The sequence below is a fragment of the Erythrolamprus reginae genome, chromosome 9 (assembly GCF_031021105.1).
Source record: "Erythrolamprus reginae isolate rEryReg1 chromosome 9, rEryReg1.hap1, whole genome shotgun sequence".
NCBI lineage: Eukaryota > Metazoa > Chordata > Lepidosauria > Squamata > Dipsadidae > Erythrolamprus > Erythrolamprus reginae.
Genome location: NC_091958.1, coordinates 12762655 through 12790395, shown reverse-complemented (window position 1 = coordinate 12790395; position 27741 = coordinate 12762655). Strand labels below are relative to the sequence as shown.

The following is a 27741-nucleotide window of genomic DNA, read 5'->3' as shown; positions in this document are numbered from 1 at the left end:
GACCACTAATATGCACGTTTTTAAAAGATGGGCAATATTAAAACTGCAAAATAATAGTAATAATAATTCTGTGGTCCACCAAAATTTTCTCCCGGACCACCACTTGGTGACCACTGGACTAAGAAAACCTGCAAGGCCCCTTCCAGCTAAATGTCTATGGAGATTCTCCAGTCATCCAGGTGCTTTTTTCAAGAGGCGGCTGCACTTCCTTCCAAGTCTGATTCTGATCCTTTGCACCGCCGCTGCTGGGGTGGGACCGACCGCGGTCCGAATCCACAGGGCCAACCCGAAGGAAGCGCTTCCTCCTCCTCCAGGTAGAAGGGGAGGAGCGAAGAGGAGCGGAGCCCGCAAAGCAACCAGAGCGCAGTTGGTGGTGTTGCGCCCGGCCGCTCAAGCGAGGCTGAGACGCAGCGAGGGCGCACTGGTGAGTTGGCCCACGGAGGCAGCCGACGACCCCCAGTCCCAAACCAGCTGCTGGAGATGACAGAGACGCTGCTACCCACCGGCTGTCCGGCCGGGGACCAAAGAAGCTCCTGCTATTTTCGCAAGGTGAGCGCAACGCAGGGCAGGGGTCCCTTTTGGCACGGGGAGCCCTCGCTCTCTTGGGATCTCCACCGATTCTTGGCGAAGTTTCCCGGGAATCCCGGGGGGGGGGGCTTTGCTTCCACTCCACACACACACACGGCACCGATTAGTTCTGGTCCGGTTGCCACTGCACTTTTGCAAAGCAAAGCAATAAATAAATCCCAGCTGCGTAAAAAAGGTATTCGGAACCTCCTTTATGCGAAGTTTGAAGGGAAAAGGCAGGTGGAAATTGGGGAAGGGGGCTGAATTGGGTGTTTTGCTTTCAGCGGTGGGGATCGACAGAGAGGCGAGGGCTTACCTCCGCCCCCTCCCCACTTCCATCCCCTTCTCGGGGATGTGAAAATCTCAGAAGTTCTGCGTTTTTGTGCGAAGTGTGCGTAATAAACTCAGCAGGGCGGGTGAAAACCGAATTGGGGGGAGGTGCGCTTGAGGGGTGGGGGGCGGCGGGGCTGGGGGGGACACACTGACTTCCATCCAGAAATGGACTTCGTCCCTTGGGTGTCTTGCTGCCTTTTAGCCAACCCGGTGCTGCCAGCTGCACGCTATGGGGTGTTTTTTTTTTTTTTTAATTTACTTATTTTTGTCAAGCACGTATTGGCAGTATACACAGATTTGCATTGCATTGTATTGGCATCCTTCAGTCTCGAAACATGAATATATACTGCTCCAAAAAATAAAGGGAACACTTAAACAACAGAATATAACTCCAAGTAAATCAAACTTCTGCAAAATCAAATTATCCACTTAGGAAGCAACACTGATTGACAATCAATTTCCTTTTATTGTCAGCACATTCAACTTTGTACAGAACGAAGTATTCAATGAGAATATTTCATTCATTCAGATCTGGGATGCGTTATTTGAGTGTTCCCTTTATTTTTTTGAACAGTGTATACACAGATATAACAAAGTTATCCACAAGTTATAACTATCCACTGTTGCCCTCACCCCATTCCTATATAACTTTGGATAGTCTAAGGGTAAAGTTTGGGGGATTAGGTGATGATACTACAGAATGTGGTAGTGAGTTCCATACATTAACTACTTGGTTACTAAAGTCGTATTTCCTACAGTCGAGTTTGGAGCCGTTTAGTTTGAGTTTGTATCTGTTGGGTCCTCCTGTGTTCTTGTGGTTGAAGCTGAAGTAGTCATTGACCGGAAGGAGGTGGTAGCAGATGATTTTACGGGCTATGCTTAGGTCGTTTGTAGTTCTTAGCTTTCTAAATCTAGGATTGTAAATCTAGTTGTGTAGGGTATTCTGTTATGAGTTGTTGTTGCGAGTTGTTGGGATACATTTATGGATCAAGAAACAGGGACAACGTCACAGAATCTGTTTCCTGATTGTGATAAATTGGGCAGTATGGTAGAGTGGCGTGGAAGAAACAGATTTCTTCTGCTGGTGCCATGCTTGTGACTTGGCTTTCTGAGAGACCATCTCAGTCAAGGATGCTTGGCGCATGAATTCCTTGCCTTGATCAGGGAATTTAATGCAAAACCTGATCCTTTGATTATCAGCTTCTTGTTTAAGGTACAATATTGAATGGACTAAAAAACCCTGTACAAAGCTGATTAATTCTATAACCCAACGGTGAACAAAGCCAGATTATTCTTGAGCCACAGCTAGTATTTCAATCAACTCTGCTGGGAATCTAGTTGGTGTATGTGGAGGGGGGAAGCTTGACCTTATCTTATGTTTTCTCAAATTCTTGCTAGATAATTTCTAGGGAACTCAGTACCTGTGTTGAATCCATAAGGGAAGATCTGCCATAGGCTGTTCCCCAATTACTGTTTGGTTAATATCTACCGAAGGGAAAGAGATCCCTTTCAATAAAGTTCATTAGCTTCCCTTAATATCCTGTTGGGATAAAATTGTGCTTTGATGTCCCACGAACCTGTAGTTGGAGGTGACAAAAGCACAAACAATTCAGTTTGCTGACATTGGATTGATAATGTTCAGTGAGCATGACCAAGGTGAATCATTATTGCCTTTGAACATATGATAAATTAATTTTGGGCAACTTTTAAAGGGTTTCGCAGATTTGAGGGCTGTAGGACTCAATCTGGACACCTCCACATCAGAGTAGAAACAAGTCCTCCCTTCCTTAAGGTGAACATGTTTCTTTCAAAACAATGCTGCCAGGATTAAATGGCATACCCTTGGTTTTAAGAGTGGGACTTCACACTTTTAAATGTCTGCTATGTGAACAAACATAAACAACTAATAAATCAATAAACAATAAATAAATAAATCCAATTAATAAAATTAAAAAACAACCCAGATTGTCTAATGGTCCCAAAATGTCCAGGGTACAAAACTTCTTTATAAAACTTACACCTTCACTTCTGTAAAATCCTATTTTAAAGTAAGGAAGTGTTCATTATAGCAGTTAGTAGGTGCAACTTAATTATGTAGCATTGCCTGCTCATTTAATACATACCAGCATCTGCTCCAGCTGTGTAAGTGTTAGAAATAACCACTGTCTAAATGGGGTGGTACTTGGGATGTATTTTTCCTGTTCTGCTGAAGCCTTTTCTGCTCTTGGTAGTATCATATATTTAACATTCCTTCAGAAGCAACTTCTGCTTCCTACTTTTCAAGTATAATTCCAGATAACAATCTCAGGCCTTTTAAAAATTATAATCCCTTGCAAACAATTGACTTCACCGGACTTCCCAAAGATAGGTGAACTTTCTGTTCCTTTGGCTTACTATCAGCCTTACTAAATCAGTCATTGATAACCTCAGGGTTCAGGCCAAACCTAGTGGGTCGTTCCACTAACTAAAATTAAGGAGAGTTTTAGAGCAAGTTGTTTGACAAACTCAGGTATTGCTGTACAGATTTTGTACGTGCATTGTACAAAAACAAGTTTTAAAATAAATAAATAAATGAAAGTTAATTTACCAATGAAGGCAAAGAGAGGGTGTTCCAGATTGGATCCTGGAAAAGTTTATTTGTAGAAGAAGCCACTTTAGCTGGACTTGTATTTATTTATTTTTAATTTTTGTATTTCTGGATTGTCCATCTCACTTAGTATATGGTGTAAGGTACGTTACTGAAATATAAAACAGTACATGAGAATGAAAATGTTAAATTTAAGAAGATTATAGAATTATAAGCTAGTGTAAAACGAACACTCTGAGCCGTAAACCAAATAAAATATACTGCTCAAAAAAAATAAAGGGGACACTCAAATGACACATGCTAGATCTGAATAAATTAAATATTCTCATTGAACACTTTGTTCTGTACAAAGTTGAATGTGCACAACAGCCTGTGAAATTGATTGTCAACCAGTGTTGCTTCCTAAATGGACAGTTTGATTTCACAGAAGTTTGATTTACTTGGAGTTATATTCTGTTGTTTAAGTGTTCCCTTTATTTTTTTGAGCAGTGTATTTCAAAGCTTATGAGAAATCAATTGTTAATCAATCTCTCTTAATCTCTCCCCCTCCCATTCCTTAAATTTATTCTATAACTATGGGTTATCAAAGCTACCAGTAGATCATAGACTTGAGTTTAAAAAGTCAAGACTCACATAGATTAAGCTCAACTTCTAATGATAGAAGGGCTGTGGTTTTCTTCAGAGTGGTATTTCCTTCAGCTACAAAATGCTAATGAAAGGTTGATGTTCTACAATAATGAAAGAAAATAGGTTTTTTTTTAAACCAATACATGGAGTCATGTTGTCCTTATTGGGACCAACCAAAAAGGACTTAAGGGTGTGTAACAGTCTTCAACAATTGCTAAGCATATTTTTGTCACATCTTGGTTGACCATAATTAACTTGTCTCCAATTATTGATTCTCCTGATGATGGATTTCTTTCTTTTATCGATCAAGACTACTGTCATTGTTTTGTTTGAAGGGTTTGGGGTTGGTGGTGGGTTGCCTTCTTCTTCTTCTTCTTCTTCTTCTTCTTCTTCTTCTTCTTCTTCTTCTTCTTCTTCTTCTTTTCTTCTTCTTTTTCTTCTCTTCTTCTTCTCTTCTTCTTCTCTTCTTGTTCTTCTCCTCCTCCTCTTCTTCTTCTCTTCTTCTTCTTCTTTACCTTCTTCTTTGCCTTCTCCTTCTCCTCCTCTTCCTCCTCCTCCTCTCCTCCTTTTACTCTTCTTCCTCTTCCTCTCCTCCTCCCTCTCCTTTTTTTGGTATTTGAAAGGAAGGAAATCTAATAAGGTATGCCAGATCTGGGCTTTGCATTTTCCGCCAGTTAGGAATGTGACAATAGAGGACTTAGCCTCAGGTGAGAGCTTTCAAGTTGGCCAAGTTTCTGCCTGTGTACAGTATTAGATTACCAGGTTAAATTTAGGGCACTTCTAACAACAACATTGGCAGGGTTGTCAAGCTCATTTGAGAACGCCTGGCACCCACAGGTTTCAGCTTCATTGGAAAGTTGTGCAAATACTAGTGAGAGTATCTTTCTCCCCCGCCTCTCTCCCATTCTCTCTCTCTCCCCCTCCCTCCCTCCCTTCCCCCTCTTTCTTACTGAGAGTAAATATGAGTGAGTTGCCAAAGCTCTGAATTTTGATCATGTAGATCAGTGTTTCCCAACCTTGGCAACTTGAAGATATCTGGACTTCCAACTCCCAGAATTCGCTGGCTGGGGAATTCTGGGAGTTGAAGTCCAAATATCTTCAAGTTGCCAAGGGTGGGAAACACTGCCTTAGAGGAAGAGTGGAGAAAAGAGAAGTAAAACAATATTTTTTCCATGGTGTAGCCCATTCTTTGGAAGCAGATGTAGCTTCTGTAGGCACATGATGAGCAGTTTTACACTAAACCATGATCGGCCTAATGTGGCTTATTGACTCAAGTATAACTGGCTCCATATAAAACTCATTTAGCCTAAACCAAGCAAACCACAGTTTGCATCAATGGGATGTAGGAACTCAAGCTTTCTTCAGACCACCAAAATACATCTGGTGAAATTCAAATTCTGTGGCTTGGTGAGCATGGCATTGAAAAGATGCTGTAAAATCTCCATTCCCTCCCCACTCATGGGACAGCCAGAGGTGGTATTTGCCAGTTCTCCGAACTACTCAAAATTTACACTCCTGCTGGATTTCACCCCTGATCACTGATATGTCTTGTCTTCTAAACTCAGCTCTTCTTCCCTAAGTAGAAGTGCAGAGTTCTTCTCTTCGAATAGAAGTTCGTGTGTAGAAATGAGGGAGGAATAGAAGTGATGTGCACCACAAACCCACTGTATGGATTGTCAAAAAGGACAAGGCACAATCAATGCCTCACATTTTTGCAGGAGTCCCTACACCAGTGATGGCAAATCTTTTTTTTTCTCAGGTGCCGAAAATGCCTGTGCATGGGCTATTGTGCATGCGCGAGTGCCCACACCCATAATTCAATGCCTGGGGACAGTAAAACATGTAGTATAATGTAGAGGCAGTGGTAGGAGATAAGGGAGAGACACGCGAAGTTCTCCTGTGCCCTGCGCAAGCGTTTCGTAATCGCGACCGTCACATGACGTATGTTGTCACATGACATCTCTGAATACAGAGATCAACAGATTAGTTTTAAAATACCAAAAAGGAGGACAAATAGGAGGAAACTTTTCAAGAAAGGACAGAACCAACAATAGGACTGTCCTCCGTAAAGGAGGACGATTGGTCACCTTTTTAAAAAAAACGTTTTTTATTGAAATTCTTTAAAAACATTAACAAATCATAAACAAACCTATTTACAGACAACCAAATATACAAAACCAAAACAAATCAAAGAACACAACAACAGCAATAAAGAAAAAAAGAAAAATACACTTACAAATAACAATACAGTGTTCCCTCGATTTTCGCGGGTACGAACTTCGCGAAAAGTCTATACCACGGTTTTTCAAAAATATTAATTAAAAAATACTTTGCGGGTTTTTCCCCTATACCATGGTTTTTCCCGCCCGATGATGTCATATGTCATTGTCATACTTTCGTTCGCCTTTAATAAATATTTTTTTAATAAACTAATAAATAAACATGGTGAGTAATAATCTAAATGGTTGCTAAGGGAATGGGAAATGGTAATTTAGGGGTTTAAAGTGTTAAGGGAAGGCTTGTGATACTGTTCATAGCCAAAAGTAGTGTGTTTATTTCCGCATCTCTACTTCACGGAAATTTGACTTTCGCGGGCGGTCTCGGAACGCATTCCCCGCGAAAATTGAGGGAACGCTGTAAATATAAACTTACATCACAGAAAGAGGAAAGATTCATGTATTAATAATTATAAAAACTCATTCTATCACTCCTTTTCGTTCATTTATATTCTGGCAATACAATCGGCATCCAGATTAATTATTTTGGTTATTAATTTGATTATTTGGTTATTAATTTCTACCTATAAATCAATTATTATTTCTACCACCTTATGTTAATTATATATTCAATACTTAAGATCCTAAAAATCATCACTCTAAATATATATTACACAAATACATACTTATTTTTATAATTCCAAAATGACGATTGGTCACCTTATTGTTAACATCTGCTGTTCTCTCTTAGCCTTTCTGATTTTTAAACCTTTCAATCATCGGAGTTTTTTTTTTAACGTGTTAATTGTTTAACAGTCTTGTCTGGCGCACCCCGCCCAAAATCGCTTTTCTGCGGGATGGGCACCCCTGTATATTTCATGAAGAAATAAATATGCTTAAGGCTGATTAACAGGAGAGGCGTAAACTTCCATGGTGCGAAGTTTAAATTTGCCTTGTCGTTCATACTCCTGGTTCGTTCGTAAAGCTGATAGCTGGGGCATTAGTCACGCTCCTGTGACACAGCGGCCTAAGGGAGCAGGTTTGCCAAATGGGCCAGAAAATGTTCCTTGCTGTTCACCTGATGATGAAGAACCCAGCCCTAGGCTTTACAGTAAAATGGGGAAGAGAAAGATTGACTCTGGCCAACAGAAGGGCAGTAGAAATATGCATAGCCCATTGTTTGGCAAAGCAAATGTATGCAGGTGAGATAAGATAATAGCCCATCCCTACAGGGCACTCACCTTTGGCTCTTATTCTTTTTTCTTTTGACTTTCTGATTCCTCTCTTAGCAAGTTATCTGGTTCTATTGATGAGGTATTGATGAAACATAGAAACATAGAAGACTGAAGGCAGAAAAAGACCTCATGATCCATCTAGTCTGCTCTGCCCTTATACTATTATTTGTATTTTATCTTAGGATGGATATATGTTTATCCCAGGCATGTTTAAATTTAGTTACTGTGGATTTACCAACCACATCTGCTGGAAATTTGTTCCAAGCCTCTACTACTCTTTCAGTAAAATAATATTTTCTCATGTTGCTTTTGATCTTTCCCCCAACTAACCTCAGATTGTGTCCCCTTGTTCTTGGGTTCACTTTCCTATTGAAAACACTTCCCTCCTGGACCTTATTTAACCCTTTGACATATTTAAATGTTTCGATCATGTCCCCCCTTTTCCTTCTGTCCTCCAGACTATACAGATTGAGTTCATTAAGTCTTTCCTGATACGCTTTATGCTTAAGACCTTCCACCATTCTTGTAGCCTGTCTTTGGACCCGTTCAATTTTGTCAATATCTTTTTGTAGGCGAGGTCTCCAGAACTGGACACTGTATTCCAAATGGGGTCTCACCAGCGTTCTATATAGCGGGATCACAATCTCCCTCTTCCTGCTTTTCTTTCTTTCTTTCTTTCTTTCTTTCTTTCTTTTTCCCTTCCTTCCTTCCTTCCTTCCTTCCCTCCCTCCCTCCCTCCCTCCCTCCCTCCCTCCTTCCTTCCTCCATGGATGGAACTTAGAATCATGTCATTGCAAGAGCCATTAAGTGGTTTGTTAAGATTCTAATCTCCCCCAGTGTCTCTGATTCTTATTTCCATTTCCAAGGCATGTGCTTGTGCCTTTGTAATTTTCTGCCCCCCTTTGCATTGGCTTAAGCTGGGTGGGGGCAGTAGCAGGTTGGCCATTTTCAAAGGCAAAGTTGCATTACAAAGAGAAGGTACAAGGTTGGATTTCCTATATCATCCTGAAATTGAAAAGGGAGGGGGGGAAAAACATGAAAGGAAGGAATCATTTCACAAATGTAAAAAAAAAAAAGCTTTTTGTTGCACTCAAATGGGCACAGTTGGTATAATATTCTGTAACAGGAAGGAAAAACTACTTTGTTCATTTCAAGTGACTTGTGTTTGATATAGTCCCAAATGGGTCCGTCCCCCCCCCAAAAAAGGCAAGTGGACTTTCTTGGTGTTCTTGAAAATGTTTCCGTTTTCATCCAAGAAGCTTTTTGAGTTCAACTCAAGAGATTAGTTAGACAACTTTGGATAAAATAATGACTTTTCATCTGTAAAATATTACAATAGATTTGGTTTTTCTATTGCAGAAGTTGCTTTACGTCCTGGCTGATGACCATTAGTTGACCTATATTCCTTGACTATTTCTGATTTTTATTTAGATGGCAGCTATACTTTCCTTTTGTGGCAGTGATTTATACCAATAAAATTATTAAAGAGATGGGTGAAGAAGGAACTGGCTTCATGAATCTTCAGAGGAGCCTTTCTCAAGCTTAGCAAGTTTAAGATGGGTGGGCTTCAACTCCCAGAATTCTCCAACCATTAGTGGTGGTGGAGGGGCTGAGGAATTCTGGAAGTTGACCTTCATACCCCTTAAAGTTGGCAAGTTTGAGAAACGTTACTTTAGGCTTTAGAAGCATGAGTGTTTCTGTGCCAGCCTTCCCCAGATCTTGACTCAAAATTCTCATGCTGCCTGAGGAATTCCGAGAATTGAAGTCCTGCCAACTGGAATGCGTCCAAGGTTGGGAGAAACTAATCTATTCTATATACTTGCTAGTTTTGCAGAAACCTGTATCATCTTTAAGTTTTTAAGACATGGGTATCGGATTACTATGGTTCACTAAGCATGAAAAATACAGTCCTTTCTCATTTTACCTCCCGAAATTCTACTCGTCAGAGAAAGAGTAGAATTCGTTCTGCTCTACTGAATCCCTAAGTTGATATAAACATAGGTTGGATTCAGAAAAAAACCACTCTAAATAATATAAAGTGGTTTCATTGGTTTTGGCTTAGCTTTGCAAATCCAGCCTATTGACCCAAAGCGTAATGACAGGATGGTGAATTAATAGAAGGGTGTCCATCTAATCCACTCGCTTGATTTAATATAGCCTAGCAAAGTATAAAAATGTTTCTTGACAGATAACTGTCAGACCTTTCTTTCTTTCTTTCTTTCTTTCTTTCTTTCTTTATTTGTTTATTTATTTATTTATGTGTTTGTTTTGTCAAGTGCATATTGGAGGTATATAAAGATATAATAATATTTATGTACATATTAGTAAAAAGAAAAATAAGAAAAAACATTTACATATACACTCTGAGTCTGCAGAAAGGGGTGGCATACAAATCTAATAAATTATTATTATTATTATTATTATTAATATACATGATACTAGTAAAAAAATATAAAGAAACATTAGGACAGGGGACGGAAGGCATGCTGGTGCACTTATGCAGGCCCTTTACTGACCTCTTAGGAATCAGGAGAGGTCAAAAGTGGATAGTCTAAGGGTAAGGTTTTGGGGGTTAGGAGATGATACTATAGAGTCTGGTAGTGAGTTCCTTGCATCAACTACTCGGTTACTAAAGTCGTATTTCCTGCAAGTTTGAAGTGGTTTAAATTAAGTTTGTATCTGTTGTGTGCTCAGGTGTTGTTATGGTTGAAGCTGAAGTGTAGTTGTTGACGGGAAGGACGTTGTAGCATATGGTTTTATGGGCTATGCTCAGATCCTGTTTAAGGCGACGTAGTTCTAAGCTTTCTAAACCTAGGATTGTAAGTCTAGTTTCGTAGGGTATTTGGTTGCATTCGGTTGTTATTGAAGATTTTGAGTGGTGAAGTATGTAAATCCAAGGGCTTGGGAAGAATGTGAGAAATCCCCCTTTTGCAAGCAAAAAGGTGAATAGATGGCGTTTTCTCAGCAATTGCAATTGTTTGTGTTCAGAGAAGCAATTAGCGTTTGAATCGTTTGTTTGCTTTGGTGGGGAGACAATAACACTGCTGAAAATTCAGAAGTCATGGGAACCACAGGGGCAAATCCACCTTCAGCCTTGCCTTATCTTGCTGTGAACTCGATGTATGCTATGCTACGTGTTGTTGGCTCCCCACTTGAAACACACAACAGATAAAGTCACACACACACACACACATCCCTGGTTCCTGCTGGCGTCAAGCCCAAATAACATTTTCTACGGAACAGTCAGACCTTTGGAAATGTACTTCTGTCACTCAGGAGATCTGATTTCAGAATTCAGAACTGTTTACGGAAAAGGCAAAATTGACGTTCCACCAGCTAGAGGTATTTCCCGTCTGCTTGGTTATTGCAACAATATTCATTTTTCTCCATTGAATAATATCACGGAGGGGCAGCTTCTAGATCGATTTTGTGTGTTTAAAATTTCCAGTAATACACTGCTCAAAAAAATAAAGGGAACACTTAAACAACACAATGTAACTCCAAGTAAATCAAACTTTGGTGAAATTGAACTGTCCACTTAGGAAGCAACACTGATTGACAATTAATTTAATGAGCTGTTGTGCACATTCAACTTTGTACAGAACAAAGTGTTCAGTGAGAATATTTCATTCATTCAGATCTAAGATGTGTTATTTGGGTGGTTCCTTTACTTTTTTGAGCAGCGTATATAGACTGCATATCAGAGGTGGGATTCAGCAGGCTGTGACAAGTTCTGGAGAAATGGTAGTGTTAATTTTTAATAGTTAGGGGAAATGCTAAATACCACCTTGACTGGCCCTGCCCTATCTATTCTTTGCCTCCCGAGTCCCAGCTGATCAGGAGGAAATGGGGAGGGAATGGACATTTTAAAGTATCCTTCCCCTGCCACTCACACCAAGCCCCACAAAATCACAACACACCCACAGAACCGGTAGTAAAAAAATATTTAATCTCATCATGAATGGGTCCAAAGACGGGCCCAATGGGTCCAAAGACGGGCTACAAGAATGGTGGAAGGTCTTAAGCATAAAACGTATCAGGAAAGACTTAATGGATTCAATCTGTATAGTCTGGAGGACAGAAGGAAAAGGGGGGACATGATCGAAACATATATTAAAGGGTTAAATAAGGTTCAGGAGGGAAGTGTTTTTAATGGGAAAGTGAACCCAAGAACAAGGGGACACAATCTGAGGTTAGTTGGGGAAAAGATCAGCAGCAACCTGAGAAAATATTATTTGACTGAAAGAGTAGTAGAAGCTTGGAACAAACTTCCAGCAGAAGTGGTTGGTAAATCCACAGTAACTAAATTTAGACATGTCTGGGAGAAACATATATCCATTCTAAGATAAAATACAGGAAATAGTATAAGGGCAGACTAGATGGACCATGAGATCTTTTTCTGTGGTCAACCATCTATGTTTCTTTCAATTGTTGAGGTCAGCTTGCAGGGAAAAAATGGTTTTTCCCCCCAGACATCCTTTAACCAAATGGGTTGGATTGTTAAAGCAGCCGGAGGACAGTAGATCTCAGAGATGGAGAATCTCTTCTGTAATTGTTGCACTCAAATTATATACATTGCTCAAAAAAATAAAGGGAACACTGAAACAACACAAAATAACTCCAAGTAAATCAAACTTCTGTGAAATCAAACTGTCCATTTAGAAAGCAACACTGATTGACAATCAATTTCACATGCTGTTGTGCACGTTCAACTTTGTACAGAACAAAGTATCCAATGAGAATATTTCATTCATTCAGATCTAAGATGTGTTCTTTGAGTGTTCCCTTTAATTTTTTTGAGCAGTATATTAAGCCTGTGAGGTATAGGCTGCCTCCCCAGAATTGCATACAGCTTCCCTGGAGGCCTCTAAGAGATGCAGGCCAGATTCTTATTTTTAATGCAGCAAGGCGGGAACACTTGCTAAATAATCCTCTTGACAATATGTTTAATAATACCTTGCTGCACTTCGCTCCATTCGACTTTGTGTTTGTCTTTTGCGCTGCCCAATTCTTCAGTATTTGATTCAAGGGTTTAGGTGCCTGCATCCCCAAAATGTTGTGCCCTTTTGTTAAAGGAGCACAAATTGTTTCTAGAATGTAATAAATAATAAAATGCAATGGGCCATGCTAATGTTCAGTGCTGGGCAGCTGTAGGGCAGTGTTTTTCAACCAGTGGTGCCACGGCACACTAGTGTGCAATGAGACATGGTCAGGTGTGCCGCGAAGCTCAGAGAGAGAAAGAAAACAAGAGAGAGAGAAAGAAAGAAAGAGGGAGAGAAAGAAAGAGAGAGAGAGAAAGAAAGCAAGAGAGAAAGAAAACAGAGAGAAAGAAAACAGAGAGAAAGAAAGCAAGAGTGAGAAAGAAAGAAAGCAAGAGAGAGAAAAAGAAAAGAGAGAGAGAGAAAGAAAGAGAGAGAAAAAGAAAACAAGAGAGAGAGAGAAAGAGAGGGAGGGAAGGTGGGAGAGAGAAAGACATAGAGGGAGGGAGAAAGAGAGCAAAAAGAGAGGAAGGAAGGGAGAAAGAAAGAGGGATGGAGAGAGAGAAAAAAGAAGGGAGAGAAAGAGGGAGGGAGAGAGAAATAGAGCGAAAGGGAGGAAGAGAGAAAAAAAACCGTCCAAACTTTTTTACCCCCCCCCCCCCCCAATGTGCCCCAGGGTTTTGTAAATGTAAAAAATGTGCCATGGCTCAAAAAAGGTTGAAAATCACTGCTCTAGGGAAATGAAAGCAGGTTTCTTGAGAAGCAATTAAGATGTAGCACTACTCCATGTAATAGATTTTAGGCAGGCCGCAAACCATTCTTCCAATATGATGCATTGGGAATTTTTTCTATTGAGGTAGACCACAAACATCTCCATTCTTTCAACGTAATATACTAGGGAGTGTTTTTCTTTAAAATTTATTGAGATCTGCATCGATTGAAAGGCTAAATTTCCTTTCTGTTGGCATATCCATTGCAAAAAACACACCCTAATGGACTGTACTCTTGCATTTCCTTCAGTCCTTGGTTCCATCAATCAACATTTCAATAGAATCAATCAATCCAATTGTCTGCAGGATATCCCAGTTCTCCATTCACACACCCTCACCACAAACACACAATGGTTTCATTATCAGATGTTTTAAAAAGTGGGCTGCTTGCACCTTGATTGTTTAGCTATTTAGTTCAGTTGCTGTGAATTTCGATTGAGGCTTTATAGAGCAGTGTTTCCCAACCTTGGCAACTTGAAGATATTTGGACTTCAACTCCCAGCATTCCCCAGCCAGCGAATGCTGGCTAGGGAATTCTGGGAGTTGAAGTCCAGATATCTTCAAGTTGCCAAGGTTGGGAAACACTGTTGTAGAGGTTTCATTACCAAGCATCAAATACAACCTGAATAAACAAGACCTTACAGACAACCCTCACTCCGTAAAACACCTTGGAATACTCATATCAAATGACCTAAGTGGCAAAGCCCACTGCAACAACATCGCCAAAAAGGCTTCAAGAGTGTTAACCTAATTCTACGTAGCTTCTGCTCTGGTGATCTCACACTACTAACCAGAGTGTACAAAACTTTCACCAGACCAATCCTTAAATACAGCTCATCTGTTTGGAATCCACACCACATTTCAGACATAAACACTCTAGAAAATGTCCAGAGATACTTTAACTAGAAGAGACCTCAACTCCTCCACTCGCAACAGAACACCCTACGCAATTAGACTTACAATCCTAGGTTTAGAAAGCCTAGAATTACGTCGCCTTAAACACGACCTAAGCATAGCCCATAAAATCATCTGCTACAACGTCTTTCCTACTTCAGCTTCAACCACAACAACGCACAAGCATACAACAGATATAAACGTAAAGTAAACAGCTCTAAACTCAACTGTAGGAAATACAACTTTAGTAACCGAGTAGTTGATGCATGGAACTCTCTACAAGACTCTATAGTATTATCTCCTGACCCCCAAAACCTTACCCACTGTTGACCTCTCCCGATTCCTAAGAGGTCAGTAAGGGGCGTGCATAAGTGCACCAGCATGCCTTCCGTCCCCTGTCCTAATGTTTCTCTTTTACTAATATCATGTATATAAATATTATTATATCTTTGTACATCACCAATACGTACTTAACAAAACAAACAAACAAATAATAAAACAACAGCTTGGCTAGTTTTCAAATGCAAGTCTGCAACATGGACCTTTCTTTTCCTACCCACCTTCCAGCCCCCCAGACCCAAAAAGAAAGAAAACATAAATTGGGCTTCTCAACCCCACCCCCACCCCCAATAAAAAGGAAGTTGTTTAAATGCTTATGGCTAGCTGGGCCCACATTACTAACTTCCTTGCTTCTATTGTCCATTTCTTAGAATTAAGATTGTCACGTCAGACCCTTATCTTTTTTCTTCAGGCATTTAAAGCATTGGATAGCTTTTTCTCCCCAGAGATATGTTCAGGAGGACAGGAACTCTCCTTTTATATACTGGTTAATATTTGCCCAGCTCTGCTTTTACTAGGTTTCCTATGCAAGTCATTAACTTCCAATGGAGACTTTAACTCTCTCTCACCAGTCTCCATGTAAGCAGAACAGTGTTCTCAAAGGTACCTCAAGGGTGGTTGGTGTCAATTGCAAAGTTGTGTCCAACCCATCGTGACCCCATGGACAACGTTCCTCTGAGCCTTCCTGTCCTCTACTATCCCTGGAGTCCATTGAAGCTCATGCCGACTCCATCCAGTCACCTGATTCTCTGTTGTCCCCTTCTTGTTTTGTCCTCCATCATTCCCAGCATCAAGCTCTCTCCAGTAGAATTCTTTAATGGCCAAGTGTGATTGGACATACACGGAATTTGTCTTTGGTGCAAAGTGCTGGTAATGACCTTTAAAGCCCTATATGGCATTGGGCCAGAATACATCCGGAACCGCCTTCTACCACACGAATCCCAGCGGCCGATAAGGTCCCACAGAGTTGGCCTTCTCCGGGTCCCGTCAACTAAACAATGTCGTTTGGTGGGCCCCAGGGGAAGAGCCTTCTCTGTGGCGGCCCCGGCCCTATGGAATCAACCCCCCCCCAGAGATTAGAATGGTCCCCACCCTCCTTGTCTTTCGCAAATTACTCAAGACCCACCTTTATCGACAGGCATGGGGGAGTTAAGATATTCCTTCCCCCTAGGCCATTACAAGTTATGCATGGTATGTTTGGTTTTTATAATAAGGGTTTTTAGTTGTTTTATTGTTGTTACATGTTGTTTTTATCATTGTTGTTAGCCGCCCCAAGTCTGCGGAGAGGGGCGGCATACAAATCCAATAAATAATAATAATAATAATAATAATAATAATAATAATAATAATATGCTCACAGTATACTTAAAAGAAAATATACAATTTCCAAGAATCATGAGGTACAACCCTTAATGATTGTCATAGGGATCATATAAGCAATCAATCAATATTAATAAAAATCTTAAGGATGCAAGCAACAAGATAGTCATACAGTCAAAAGTGGGAGGAGATGGGTCATAGGAATGATGAGAATAAAACAGTAGTAACAGTAATGCAGACTTAGTAAATACTGTATACTGCTCAAAAAAATAAAGGGAACACTCAAAGAGCACATCCTAGATCAGAATGAATGAAATATTCTCATTGAATACTTCGTTCTGTACAAAGTTGAATGTGCACAACAGCATGTGAAATTGATTGTCAATCAGTGTTGCTTCCTTAGTGGACAGTTTGATTTCACAGAAGTTTGATTTACTTGGAGTTATATTATGTTGTTTAAGTGTTCCCTTTATTTTTTTAAGCAGTGTAGTTTGTCAGCGTTGAGGGAATTATTTGTTTAGCAGAGTGATGGCGTTCAGGAAAAAAACTGTTCTTATGTCTATTTGTCTTGGTGTGCAGCACTCTGTAGTGATGTTTTGAGAGTAGGAGTTGAAACAGTTTATGTCCAGGATGCGAAGGGTCAATCAATATTTTCACAGCCCTTTTTTTGACTCGTGCAGTATACAGGTCCTCAATGGAAGGCAGATTGGCAGCAATTGCTTTTTCTCCAGTTCTGATTCTCCTCTGAAGTCTGTGTCGGTCTGGTTGGGTTGCAATCCAGACACTTATAGAGGTGCAGATGACAGACTCAATGATTCCTCTGTATAACTGCAGCAAGTGAATCCTTCCTTCTCATTAGACGGCCAAAGTATTTGCCTTTAATTTTTCAGGATGTGGCCTTCTAGTTCAAACAGATAGACCAAATAACAAAGTTGGAGGAGACCTTGGAGGTCTTCTAGTCCACCCTCTGCTCAAAGCAGCAAACCCTGCCTATACCATTCAGACAAATGGTTGTCCAACTTTTTAAACTCCAACTGATGGAGCACCCACAATTTCTGGAGACAATCCGTTTCACTGATTAATTGACACTGTCGGCAAATGTCTCCTTAGTTCTAGTTTGTTTCTTGCCTTGCTTCTTGTCCTGCCTTCAAATGCTTTGGTTTTGGAGAAGAGGTTGACACCCACCCACCCCCTTAGATATTTGGAACCAGGTTTTGAAGAACTGTTTGGGTTTGCCAGTTTTGATGGCCTTGGCTTTTGATCTTTCCTTGATTTTAAAGCTTTACTGCCCCTAATACGATGTTTGTTCTAGTTAAGCAAACTGTTTAACCTGTTCCACAGTCCTTAATCAGATTTGAATTTTTTAAAATCTTGCGGTAAGAGAGTAGCCACAAAATAAAAGTGTTTCTCTTTTTTTAAAAAAAGAAAAGAATTTAAAAAAGAAACACGCCCATAACAGAATCTTGCCATCAATGAAGATAAGGCTTTTTATCTAAGCAATATTTTCTAAAAGAAACTTAAGTAAATCCCTCCCAACAGCTTTGGTCATTATGGGGTCTTTGTAAGAGTCTTCAGGCTTTCAGATATACAGATATCCTGGGCTAAATGTGGCTGGGAATGCTTAGAATTTCTGTTTGTGGATTGAAACATAAAAGTGAGATATTCTTACATACCAAGGTGACAGCCTTACATTTGGATAGGGTTTTTTGTTTTTTTTTAAAGTGAGATCAACTATCTGCTGTTTTGATCTGTTTCTACTCTGGTTGATGAAAAGCACAATAAAGGGCGATTTGTGGTATGGCCATGAGGTTTGATAGCATCTCTTGAATGAAATGAAACACCAGGTCATTTGAAGGCAACACTTCCTCTCCCCCTTTTTTAAAAAAGAAAATATAATCTTTATTGAAGATAAATAGGGAAGGGGATACATAAAGCAAAAGGACTATGCGAATATTGGTACAAATGTATATAATAATAATAATAATACAGTGGTACCTCAAGATACGAACCCCTCGTCTTACGAACAACTCAAGATACGAACCTGGGGTTCAGAAAAAATTTGCCTCTTCTTACGAACTTTTTTCGTGATACGAACGCCAAACCCGAACTTCCGGGTTTGGCGTTCGGAGGCTGCTGGGAAGCCCCCCAGCCCGACTGTCACCTTTTAAAACAGCCGCGCAGCCAATGGCAGCTTATAATTCAGTACCAAATGCTGAAATTCAACTTGATTTAATGAGATGTGAAAATCCAGTCCTTGTGAAATAAACATGTATTCCATCAAGTTTTAGAATAGGGCATTAACAATAATCACAACTTTTTGTTTCACTATAATAGCATAAACTATTTTTTCATTTTTCATTTTTTTTATTGATAAACATTTTGAATACAGTGTATACCATTTATGAAAAAAAAAGGAACAGAAAAGACAGTAAAATATTGACATGTACACTGACAACAACAATAATAATATAAGTAAATAGTTTTAACTAAGTTTGTTTTTATACTAGCTTATGTATACTTTTGTTGAGTATATTGGCTTAATAGAAACCTAGAAACATAGAAGTCTGACAGCAGAAAAAGACCTCATGGTCCATCTAGTCTGCCCTTATAATATTTTCTGTATTTTATCTTAGGATGGATATATGTTTATCCCAGGCATGTTTAAATTCATTTACTGTGGATTTATCTACCACGTCTGCTGGAAGTTTGTTCCAAGGATCTACTATTCTTTCAGTAAAATAATATTTTCTCATGTTGCTCTTGATCTTTCCCCCAACTAACTTCAGATTGTGTCCCCTTGTTCTTGTGTTCATTTTCCTATTAAAAACTTTCCTGGACCTTATTTAACCCTTTAACATATTTAAATGTTTCGATCATTATAGTTATAAACCATCTTTGTATTTACTACATATATTCATAGACTTTTCCTCCTTTAATTTCTACCTCGTATCTCTAACCACTCGTAAAATCTATTCCATTATCAAGTAGTATTCTGTGTCTTCTTTCTTTCTTTCTTTGATTCTTTCTTTCTTTCTTTGATTATTTCTTTCCTTCCTTCTTTCCCTCCTTCCTTTGGATTTCTAGGCCGTCCTTCTCTTGTGGACACAGGGTGGCTTAGATAATAAAGTGAATACAGTACAAAACCTGAGAAACCCAATGTAAATTCTACAGTGTAAAAACCTCATCTAACACCCCCCCCAATAATTAAGACATTTAGTGACATTCATTCATAACCATTCATTCATACTGTTGGCCGGCGCATGAAAGCAGTGCTCAAGGGCCCCAAGCCAACTGGCAAAAATGTGTTTTTCAAGCCTTACGAAAGGCTAAGGAGGGTAGGGGCGACACGAATCTCCGGGGAGGAGCCGATTCCACAGGGTCAGAGCCACCACAGAGAAGGCCCTTCCCCCAGGCCCTGCTAGGGGACATTACTTGGCTGACGGGACCCGGAGAAGGCCACCTCTGTGGGACCTGACTGACCACTGGGATATGTGAGGCAGTATGCGGTCCTGTAAATAATCTGGTCCTAAGCCATGTAAGGGTTTATAGGTAATAACCAACACTTTAAATTGCATTTGGAGACCAATCGGTAACCAATGGAGTTCACGGAGTGATGGTGAAACATGGGTACATCTCGGTAGGCCCATGGCTGCTCGTACGGCTGTGTTTATCTTTTTTTTTTAAAAAAATATTTATTGCATTTTTTGAAAGAGAAAACATAGACCAAAAACAAAGACAGAAAATAGACAATACACAAAATTACAAAAGCATTTACATATTTAAAATAAGGTTGTTTTTACATTTCTATTTCTACATTTCCCCTTTTTACTTTACTTAGTTGTTTTGTTTTCATTTTCTCCTCTCTTCATTTATAGAATTCCCCCCACACAATATAGTATTCATTATCCTGTTTATTCTGCAATTCTAGTGTCATTTTATTAATTTTTTGTGCATTCTAGTATTTTCCTAATCACCATTTGTTCTGTTGGTATGCTTTCTTTTTTCCAGTTTTGTGCAAGCTCTTTAAACTATTCATGTTTACAAGAATCTACCAGTCTAGTCTATAAAAGCCAGAATCAAAAATTTCATTCTTTTCAAAGTTTCCAAAAGTTTCATTTCTAAAACGCAGAGAATAGGCATTGTTCTATTTAGTGGGGGAAGAGGAATCGGGCTTTCTTCGTTCTTTCTGTGGTCCTGTCCTTTTGGTAAAGGATGTTTTTTTTCTGTTATTCAGGGATGCAACCCCCTGGCGGAAACCGGGCGGAGCAAATTGCAAAACCGGAGAGCTGTCCTGAACCAGCAGATTCTGAAAGCGGCAAGGATGAGAGCTGGCACCGAAAACCTTCTCCGGTATGTTCCCACGAGTCCCTTCTCTTTTCCTGCCCGCAACCACAAAATGCAGCCTTTGTCCTTCTCAACAGCGACGGCCTCTCTCTCTCTCTCTCTCTCTCTCTCTCTCTCTCTCTCTCTCTCTCTCTCTCTCCCAGCCAGCAACCCATTCGCTCCAACACCTTATTGAGAATAAATAGAAGACAGAGCTTGGGCATGCTGATTTACATAATGTTTTCACTGTTTCTCCTCAAAGGAGGTGTCTGCGGTTCTACTAGTTTTCTCCTGCTTCTCTTTCCAAACAAGCCCACTGCTATGGGCTATTTATTATTATTTTTATTTATTTATTTTGTCTAATACACAATAATACACAATGAAGGTTATAGAGGATATAGTAGAGAAGATATATGAGATTTAGGAGAGACTATAGGACAGGCAACGGAAGGCACTCTAGTCTTCGTGACGTCAAAGCTCCGCCTATGGAATTCCCTATTGGGATTCCCTACCTCCTTTCTAGCCTCCAGATCGGCCAAAAACGCTGCAGCCGATTGCAAAAACGGCGCTCCGCCAAGCGGTGGCGCCCGGCTGTAACCTTCTGAAACAGCCGGGCGCTTCTCGGCAGCCTCCGGAACCCGAACTTCTGGGTTCGGCGTTCAGGAGAACGCCGAGAAGCCCCCCGGCTGTTTTAAAAGGTGACAGCCGGGCGGCGGCCTCCCGAACCTGAACCTGAAAAGTTCGGGTTCGGGAAAATGCCGAGAAGCCCCCCGGCTGTTTCAGAAGGTGACAGCCGGGCGGCGGCGCTTCTCGGCAGCCTCCCGAACCCGAAAAGTTCGGGTTCAGGAGAATGCCAAGAAGCCCCCTGGCTGTTTTAAAAGGTGACTGCTGGGCGGCGGCACCCAGCGGAGCGCCATTTTGCGATTTTTTTTCTTTTTGCACGGATTAATCGCTTTTATATTCCTATGGGAAACAATGTTTCGTCTTGCGAACGTTTCGCCTTATGAACCTCCTCCCGGAACCAATTAGGTTCGTAAGACGAGGCATTACTGTACTAGTAAAAACGGAGATCGAATAAAATCGAATAAATAAATCTTCCGGAGGTGACAACTCTTAAGATTGGTGGACTTCAACTCCCTGAATTTTACAGCCAGCACGAGAATTCTGGGAGTTGGCAAGTTTGGGAAACGCTCTTCTAGAATTCCCCCAGTCAATCTTTATACTTAATGTAACTAAAAGTAATGGTACTGAAGACAAACTTGACTTGTCTCAATAAAGTTTGGGTGACCCAAATATGTAAATTTACCATGTTTTATAACTCCCACAGAGTTGGCCTTCTCCGGGTCCCGTCAACTAAACAATGTCGTTTGGCGGGACCCAGGGGAAGAGCCTTCTCTGTGGCGGCCCCGACCCTTTGGAATCAACTCCCCCCAGATATCAGAGTTGCCCCCACCCTCCTAGCCTTTCGTAAGCTCCTTAAAACCCACCTCTGTCGTCAGGCATGGGGGAATTGACATGTTCCTTCCCCCTAGGCTTATAAAATTTGTGTATGGTATGCTAGTGTGTATGATTGGTTTTTAACTTGTGGTGTTCTTAAAATTAATTTAATATTGGATTTGTCTTGTATTGCTGTTGCTGTGAGCTGCCCCGAGTCTGCGGAGAGGGGCGGCATACAAATCTGATTAAAGTTAAAGTTAAAGATAAGACGGACCTTAGTTTTGGGGGGCGGAAAATAAGGAAAAGAATCTGCTGACCAGGTATTCATCTGGCTAGCATCCTTAGTCCGGCCAACTTCAGCACATTATTTTATCCCCTGGTTAGGGTTGAAAAAACCTTTTTCAGAGGGAGAAGCAATGAAAACTTAAATATAAATATAAATATAATCTGGAAATAATTTTGAAAAATAGAGAAAATGCTGGTAAGGCTCATTCTATTATTTACTGATTGTTCCCCAAACATTTTTTTGATTTTTCCCCCCCGCTTTGGCAGTGCAACGACTAGTCCCAAAGTGCGAGAACAGGTGTTGCTGGAACTCAGCTACGTCAATTCCAACCTGCAGATCCTGAAGGAAGAATTAGAAGGGCTCAACATCTCTGTGGAGGTCTACCAGAACACAGAGTAAGTGAAGGGGGAGAGTAAAAATGATTGTAGTGATGATCTTCTTCTTCTTCTTCCTCTTCTTCTTCTTCTTCTTCCTCCTTCCTCTTCTTCTTCCTCCTCCTTCCTCTTCTTCCTCCTCCTTCCTCTTCTTCCTCCTCCTTCCTCTTCTTCTCCTCCTCCCTCCTTCTCCTCTTCCTCCTCCTCCTTTTCCTCCTCCTTCCTCTTCTTCTTCCTCCTCCTCCTCTTCTGCTTCTTTTCCTCCTCCTCCTCCTCTTCTGCTTCTTCTGCTTCTTTTCCTCCTCCTACTCCCTCTTCTCCTTCTGCTTCTTTTCCTCCTCCTCCTCCTCTTCTGCTTCTTCTGCTTCTTTTCCTCCTCCTCCTCCCTCTTCTCCTTCTCCTTCTTTTCCTCCTCCTCCTCCTCTTCTGCTTCTTCTGCTTCTTTTCCTCCTCCTCCTCCCTCTTCTCCTTCTCCTTCTTTTCCTCCTCCTCCTCCTGCTTCTCCATCTTCTCCTCCACCTCCTTCCTTCTTCCTCTTTTCCTCCTCCTCCTCCTCCTCCTTCCTCTCCTCCTTCCTCTCCTCCTCCTCCTCTTCTTCTGCTTCTTTCCCTTCTCATCCTCCTCCTCCTTCCTCTTCTTCTTCCTCCTCCTCTTCTTCTTCTCCTCCTCCTCCTCCTCCCTCTTCTCGTCCTCCTCCTCCTCCTTCCTCTTCTCCTCCTCCTCCTGCTTCTCCATCTTCTCCTCCTCCTCCTCCTTCCTCTTCTCCTCCTTCTCCTTCTCCTCCTCCTGCTTCTCCATCTTCTCCTCCATCTCCTCCTTCCTTCTTCCTGATGCAAAAACAAACAAGCCAAAGAATGTAAAATGAAGAAAGAATCTTAACTTTTTAAAAATTAAAAAGGACAAAAGAACAAGCTGTATTACTGAAACGGTCCTACTGTTCCCAAGGATGAAGGCAGAGCTTTTAAATTGCTTCTGGGAAAAGTATTCAGAGTAAGTAATACCGCCAAAGAGGTGGTTTGGGTGGCAGTGAGAAAGGCAGAGGCAATTCTTTCCCCTTGTTTTAATCGGCTGGAAGCACACAGGAAAATATAAGAGAGAGAATATACTGCAGACCAGGGATGTCAAACTCGATTTCATTGAGGGTCGTGTTTGATCTTGGGGGATGGATGGGTTGGACGTGGCCAGGATGGGCATTGCCTGCTTGACGTCAGTCATCTCAGGGCATCTATGGTGGCCCAAATGCTCTGCTAGTGAAAACGGGCTCCAGAGCTCCGTTTTCAGCTACAACGGCTTCCTGCCGGCCTCTGCCAATAAAAATGAAACCTGGGCTCCATTTTCACCATCAGAGGATGGCAGGATCGCATCCTGGACATACCGTAAACTGTTTCAACTCCTACCCTCAAAACCTTGCTACAGAGCTGCACACTAAGACAACTTGACACAAGAACAGTTTTTTCCTGAACGCCATCACTCTGCTAAACAAATAATCCCCTCAACACTGTCCAGCTATTTACTAAGTCTGCACTACTATTACTATTAGTTTTTCCCCATCATTCCTATCACCCATCTCCTCCCACTTAGGACTGTATGACTGTAACTTGTATCCTTAAGATTTTTATTGATATTGATTGTTTCTATCCTTAGCAATGACCTGTGGACTTCAATTCCCACAATTTCCTATGCCGACTAGGGAATTCTGGAAGTTGAAGTCCACCCGTCCTAAAGTTGCCTAGATTGGACACTCCTGGTATGTGAAATGTTTTCATAAAAAGCAAGATAAATTATTTGTGCTTACTTCTTACAAAAGAACAGTTAAGGATGGTTGACTTTGAATGGATTCCAGGAATACTCCTTCTAGTAGCCCGACTACTCTGTGCTGTTTGAGGCTACACCGTGTCTTTAGAGCAGTGTTTTTCAACCAGTGTGCCGTGGCACACTAGTGTGCCGCGAGACATGGTCAGGTGTGCCACGAAGGTCAGAGAGAAAGAAAGCAAGAGAGAGAGAAAGATAGAGAGAGAAAGAAAGCAAGAGAGAGAAAGAGTGACCGAGAGAGAAAGAGAACAAGAGAGAGAGAAAGAGAGAGAGCAAGAGAGAAAGAAAGCAAGAGAGAGAGAGAAAGAGGGAGGGAAGGAGAGAGAGAGAAAGACATAGAGGGAGGTAGTGAGGGAGAGAGAAAGAGCAAAAAAGAGAGGAAGGAAGGAAGAGAAAGAAAGAGGGATGGAGAGAGAAAGAAAGACAAAGGAAGGGAGACAAAGAGGGAGAGAGAAATAGAGTGAAAGGGAGGAAGAGAGAGAGAATTTTTTTGTCCAAACTTTTTTTAGCCCCACCCCACCCCACTCAATGTGCCCCAGGGTTTCGTAAATGTAAAAAATGTGTTGCGGCTCAAAAAAGGTTGAAAATCACTGCTTTAGAGCAGCGTTTCCCAACCGGTGTGCCGCGGCACACTGGTGTGCCGCGACACACCATCAGGTGTGCCGCGGCGAGAGGCGGCAGAGGAGAGTGGGCGGATCAGGCGGGCAATGGGGCAGGGGGGAGAAGCCAGGGGCGCGTTTGGCCGGGAGTCCGGGACTGTGTGGCTTTGCGCCATGAAGAGAAAACGGCCGACTTTTCCCTGCTGCCGTTTTCTCTTCATGGCGCAAAGCCACACAGTCCCGGACTCCTCGCCCCAAGGCAGGAGGCGGCGGCGGAGGAGAGTGGGCGGGCAATGGGGCAGGGCGGAGAAGCCAGAGGTGCGTTTGGCCGGAGGCACCGTGGGGAGGCAGGGGCAGGGAGGTGCGGCAGTAGGAGTAAAGGGAGCCGCGGCTGCCCCTGCCTCCCCACGGTGGCAATGGCATCGGGAGTGCTAATAGCGGCGGCGGCGGGAATAGGGGGGGGGGCCTGCAAGTGGAAGCCTCAGCCCTGGAGCCCCCTCGCACCCATGGCTTCTCATCGATGCCTCTGCCTGCCCGATCCGCGGGAGTGCTAATAGCGGTGGCGGCGGCGGGAATAGCGGGGGGGGCTCCTGCCCGCCGCTGCTATTAGCACTCCAGCGGATCGGGCAGGCAGAGACATCGACGAGAAGCCATGGGCGCGAGGGGGCTCCAGGGCTGAGGCTTCCACTTGTGGCTGTCCCCGCCAGCCCGATCCTTCCTTCTCTCAAGCTTTTTTGGGGTGCGGCTTCTTCCACAGCGGTGGCTGCAGCGGCGCTGGCGATCCGGCCGCTAGCCGCTCCAAGCGCTGTGGGAACGCCCACCCCTCTCACAGTCCTGTCCCGGGCTGTCAGTAAAGGGGCTGCTTGCTCGGAACATTCAAACTAAGGGAAACCTTCGCTGGCCTCCACAGAGAAGAAAGGAAGAGAGAGAACGAGAGAGAGCAACAGAGAGAGAGAGAGAGAGTGATAAAGAACAAGAGAGAGAAAGCATGAAAGAGAGAGAAAGAAAATAAGAGAGAACAAGAGAGAGAGAGACTAAGAGAGAGAGAAAGAAAAGAGAGAGAGAGAGAAAATAAGAGAATGAGAGAGAGCAACAGAGAGAGAGAAAGAACAAGAAAAAGCACGAGAGAAGAAAAGCAAGAGAGAAAAAGAGATAGCAAGAGATACTGAAAGAAAGCAAGAGAGAGAGAGAAAAAAAGATAGCAAGAGAGACAGGAAGAGGAAAGGAGAGAGAGAGAGAAATGAGAACAAAAAGGGGAGGAGAAATGAGAAAATGATTGAGGCAGAGAATGAGAGGAGAGAGAAACAAGAGAGAGAGAGAGGTGATTCTTGAAGCATATGGTAAAAAGCACCCAAATAATAAGAAAAAAACCCCAGCCCTCACCTGTTTTTGAAAAGAATAAAAGAGAATTAAACCCCAGCCCTCACCTGGTTTTGGAAATGGTTGGAGTGTGTATACATACACACACATAAGGGGGGGAGAGAGACAGGGATGGAAAAAGAGGAGAAGTGAAAGGGAGAAGGAATGAGGGAAAAATGGAGGAAGAGAGAGAAATGAGAAACATGAGAGAGAAAAGGGGGAAAGACAGGAGAAGTACCCAGAAATGAGACAGCGGTATAAATTTCAGGAGGGATGATTGATGATTGACTGTATTTATAAGGGGATGTTACATGGGATTATATATATGAGGGGGTTATTTATGTATGTATGTATGTATGTATGTATGTATGTATGTATGTATGTATGTATGTATGTATGTATTTATTTATTTATTTATTTATTTATTTATTTATTTATTTATTTATTTATTTATTTATTTATTTATTTATTTATTTATTTATTTATTTATTTATTTATTTATTTATTTATTTATTTATTTATTTATTTATTTATTTATTTATTTATTTATTTATTTATTTATTTATTTATTAATTAGATTTGTGTCATTTTGGTTGGTGGTGTGCCCCAGGATTTTGTAAATGTAAAAAGTGTGCCGCGGCTCAAAAAAGGTTGAAAATCACTGCTTTAGAGAACCAGAAAGTCTTCAGGGTTCAGTTAATTCTGCTGGTCATTACCCCTTCCTGTGAGCATTTCCAATGGCAAATTTAAGGTTTCTAACTTAAGTGCCTACAATCCAGGGATTTTCTGTGGAGTAGGAGAAGATTATATCTGTAAACTTAAAAAAAACCCCTAGATTGCAGGAAGCAAGGAGCAGGATGTTCGAAGATGGGCCGGCAGGTAAACAAAACAATAAACTCTGGGAGGATCTATAGAAATCCTTTTATCTTAGCTATGCTTGCTCCAGGTTATAGTTTAATTAGCTCCAGCTTTTTAAACACGGGGCAGTGGGGAATGGCCCCAGGTTACACCTAGCTTCCATGTTCTTGTTATGGCTCCGAGGACATCTGCAAAATTTGCCTTCAAGACCTGTGGATAGAGGTGACAACAGCAAAACGTGACTAAATCATAAGGGTCAGTCACAAGTTGCTACTTGTACAGTAAAGCAGTGTTTTTCAACCAGTGTGCTGCGGCACACTAGTGTGCCGTGAGACATGGTCAGGTGTGCTGCGAAGCTCAGAGAGAGAAAAAAAACAAGATAGCGAGAGAGAAAGCAAGAGAGAGAGAGAAAGCAAGAGAGAGAAAGAGAGAAAGAAAGAGCAAGAGAGAGAGAAAGCAAGCAAGCAAGAGAGAAAGAAAACAACAGAGAGAGAGAAAGAAAGCAAGAGAGAGAGAGAAAGAAAGCAAGGGAGAGAAAAAGAAAGAGAATGAGAGAGAAAGAAAGCAAGAGAGAGAGAAAGAGAACAAGAGAGAGAGAGAAAGAGAGAGAAAGAGAGAAAGAAAGAAAGAAAAAGAAAGAAAGAGAAAGAGAAAGAGAAAGAGAAGGAGGGAAGGTGGGAGAGAGAAAGACAGAGGGAGGTAGAGAGGGAGAGACAAAGAGAGCAAAAAAGAGGAAGGAAGGAAGAGAGAAAGAAAGAAAGAGGGATAGAGAGAGATGAAAAAGAGGAAGGGAGAGAAAGAGGGAAGGAGAGAGAAATAGAGCAAA

The 27741-nt window shown here is 41.6% G+C and overlaps 1 protein-coding gene across 1 annotated transcript in view; it reads left to right on the top strand.

Annotated features, from left to right (window-relative positions):
• Positions 1-318: 318 nt before the first annotated feature.
• Positions 319-27741, top strand: part of RHPN2 (rhophilin Rho GTPase binding protein 2) — a 52973-nt gene continuing 25550 nt past the window's right edge. Inside the window, exons 1-3 of the mRNA XM_070760311.1 lie at positions 319-549; positions 20102-20217; positions 22180-22308. Of these exons, the coding sequence (XP_070616412.1) occupies positions 481-549; positions 20102-20217; positions 22180-22308 (314 nt within the window). The 5' untranslated portion in view covers positions 319-480. The remainder of the gene's footprint in view (positions 550-20101; positions 20218-22179; positions 22309-27741) is intronic.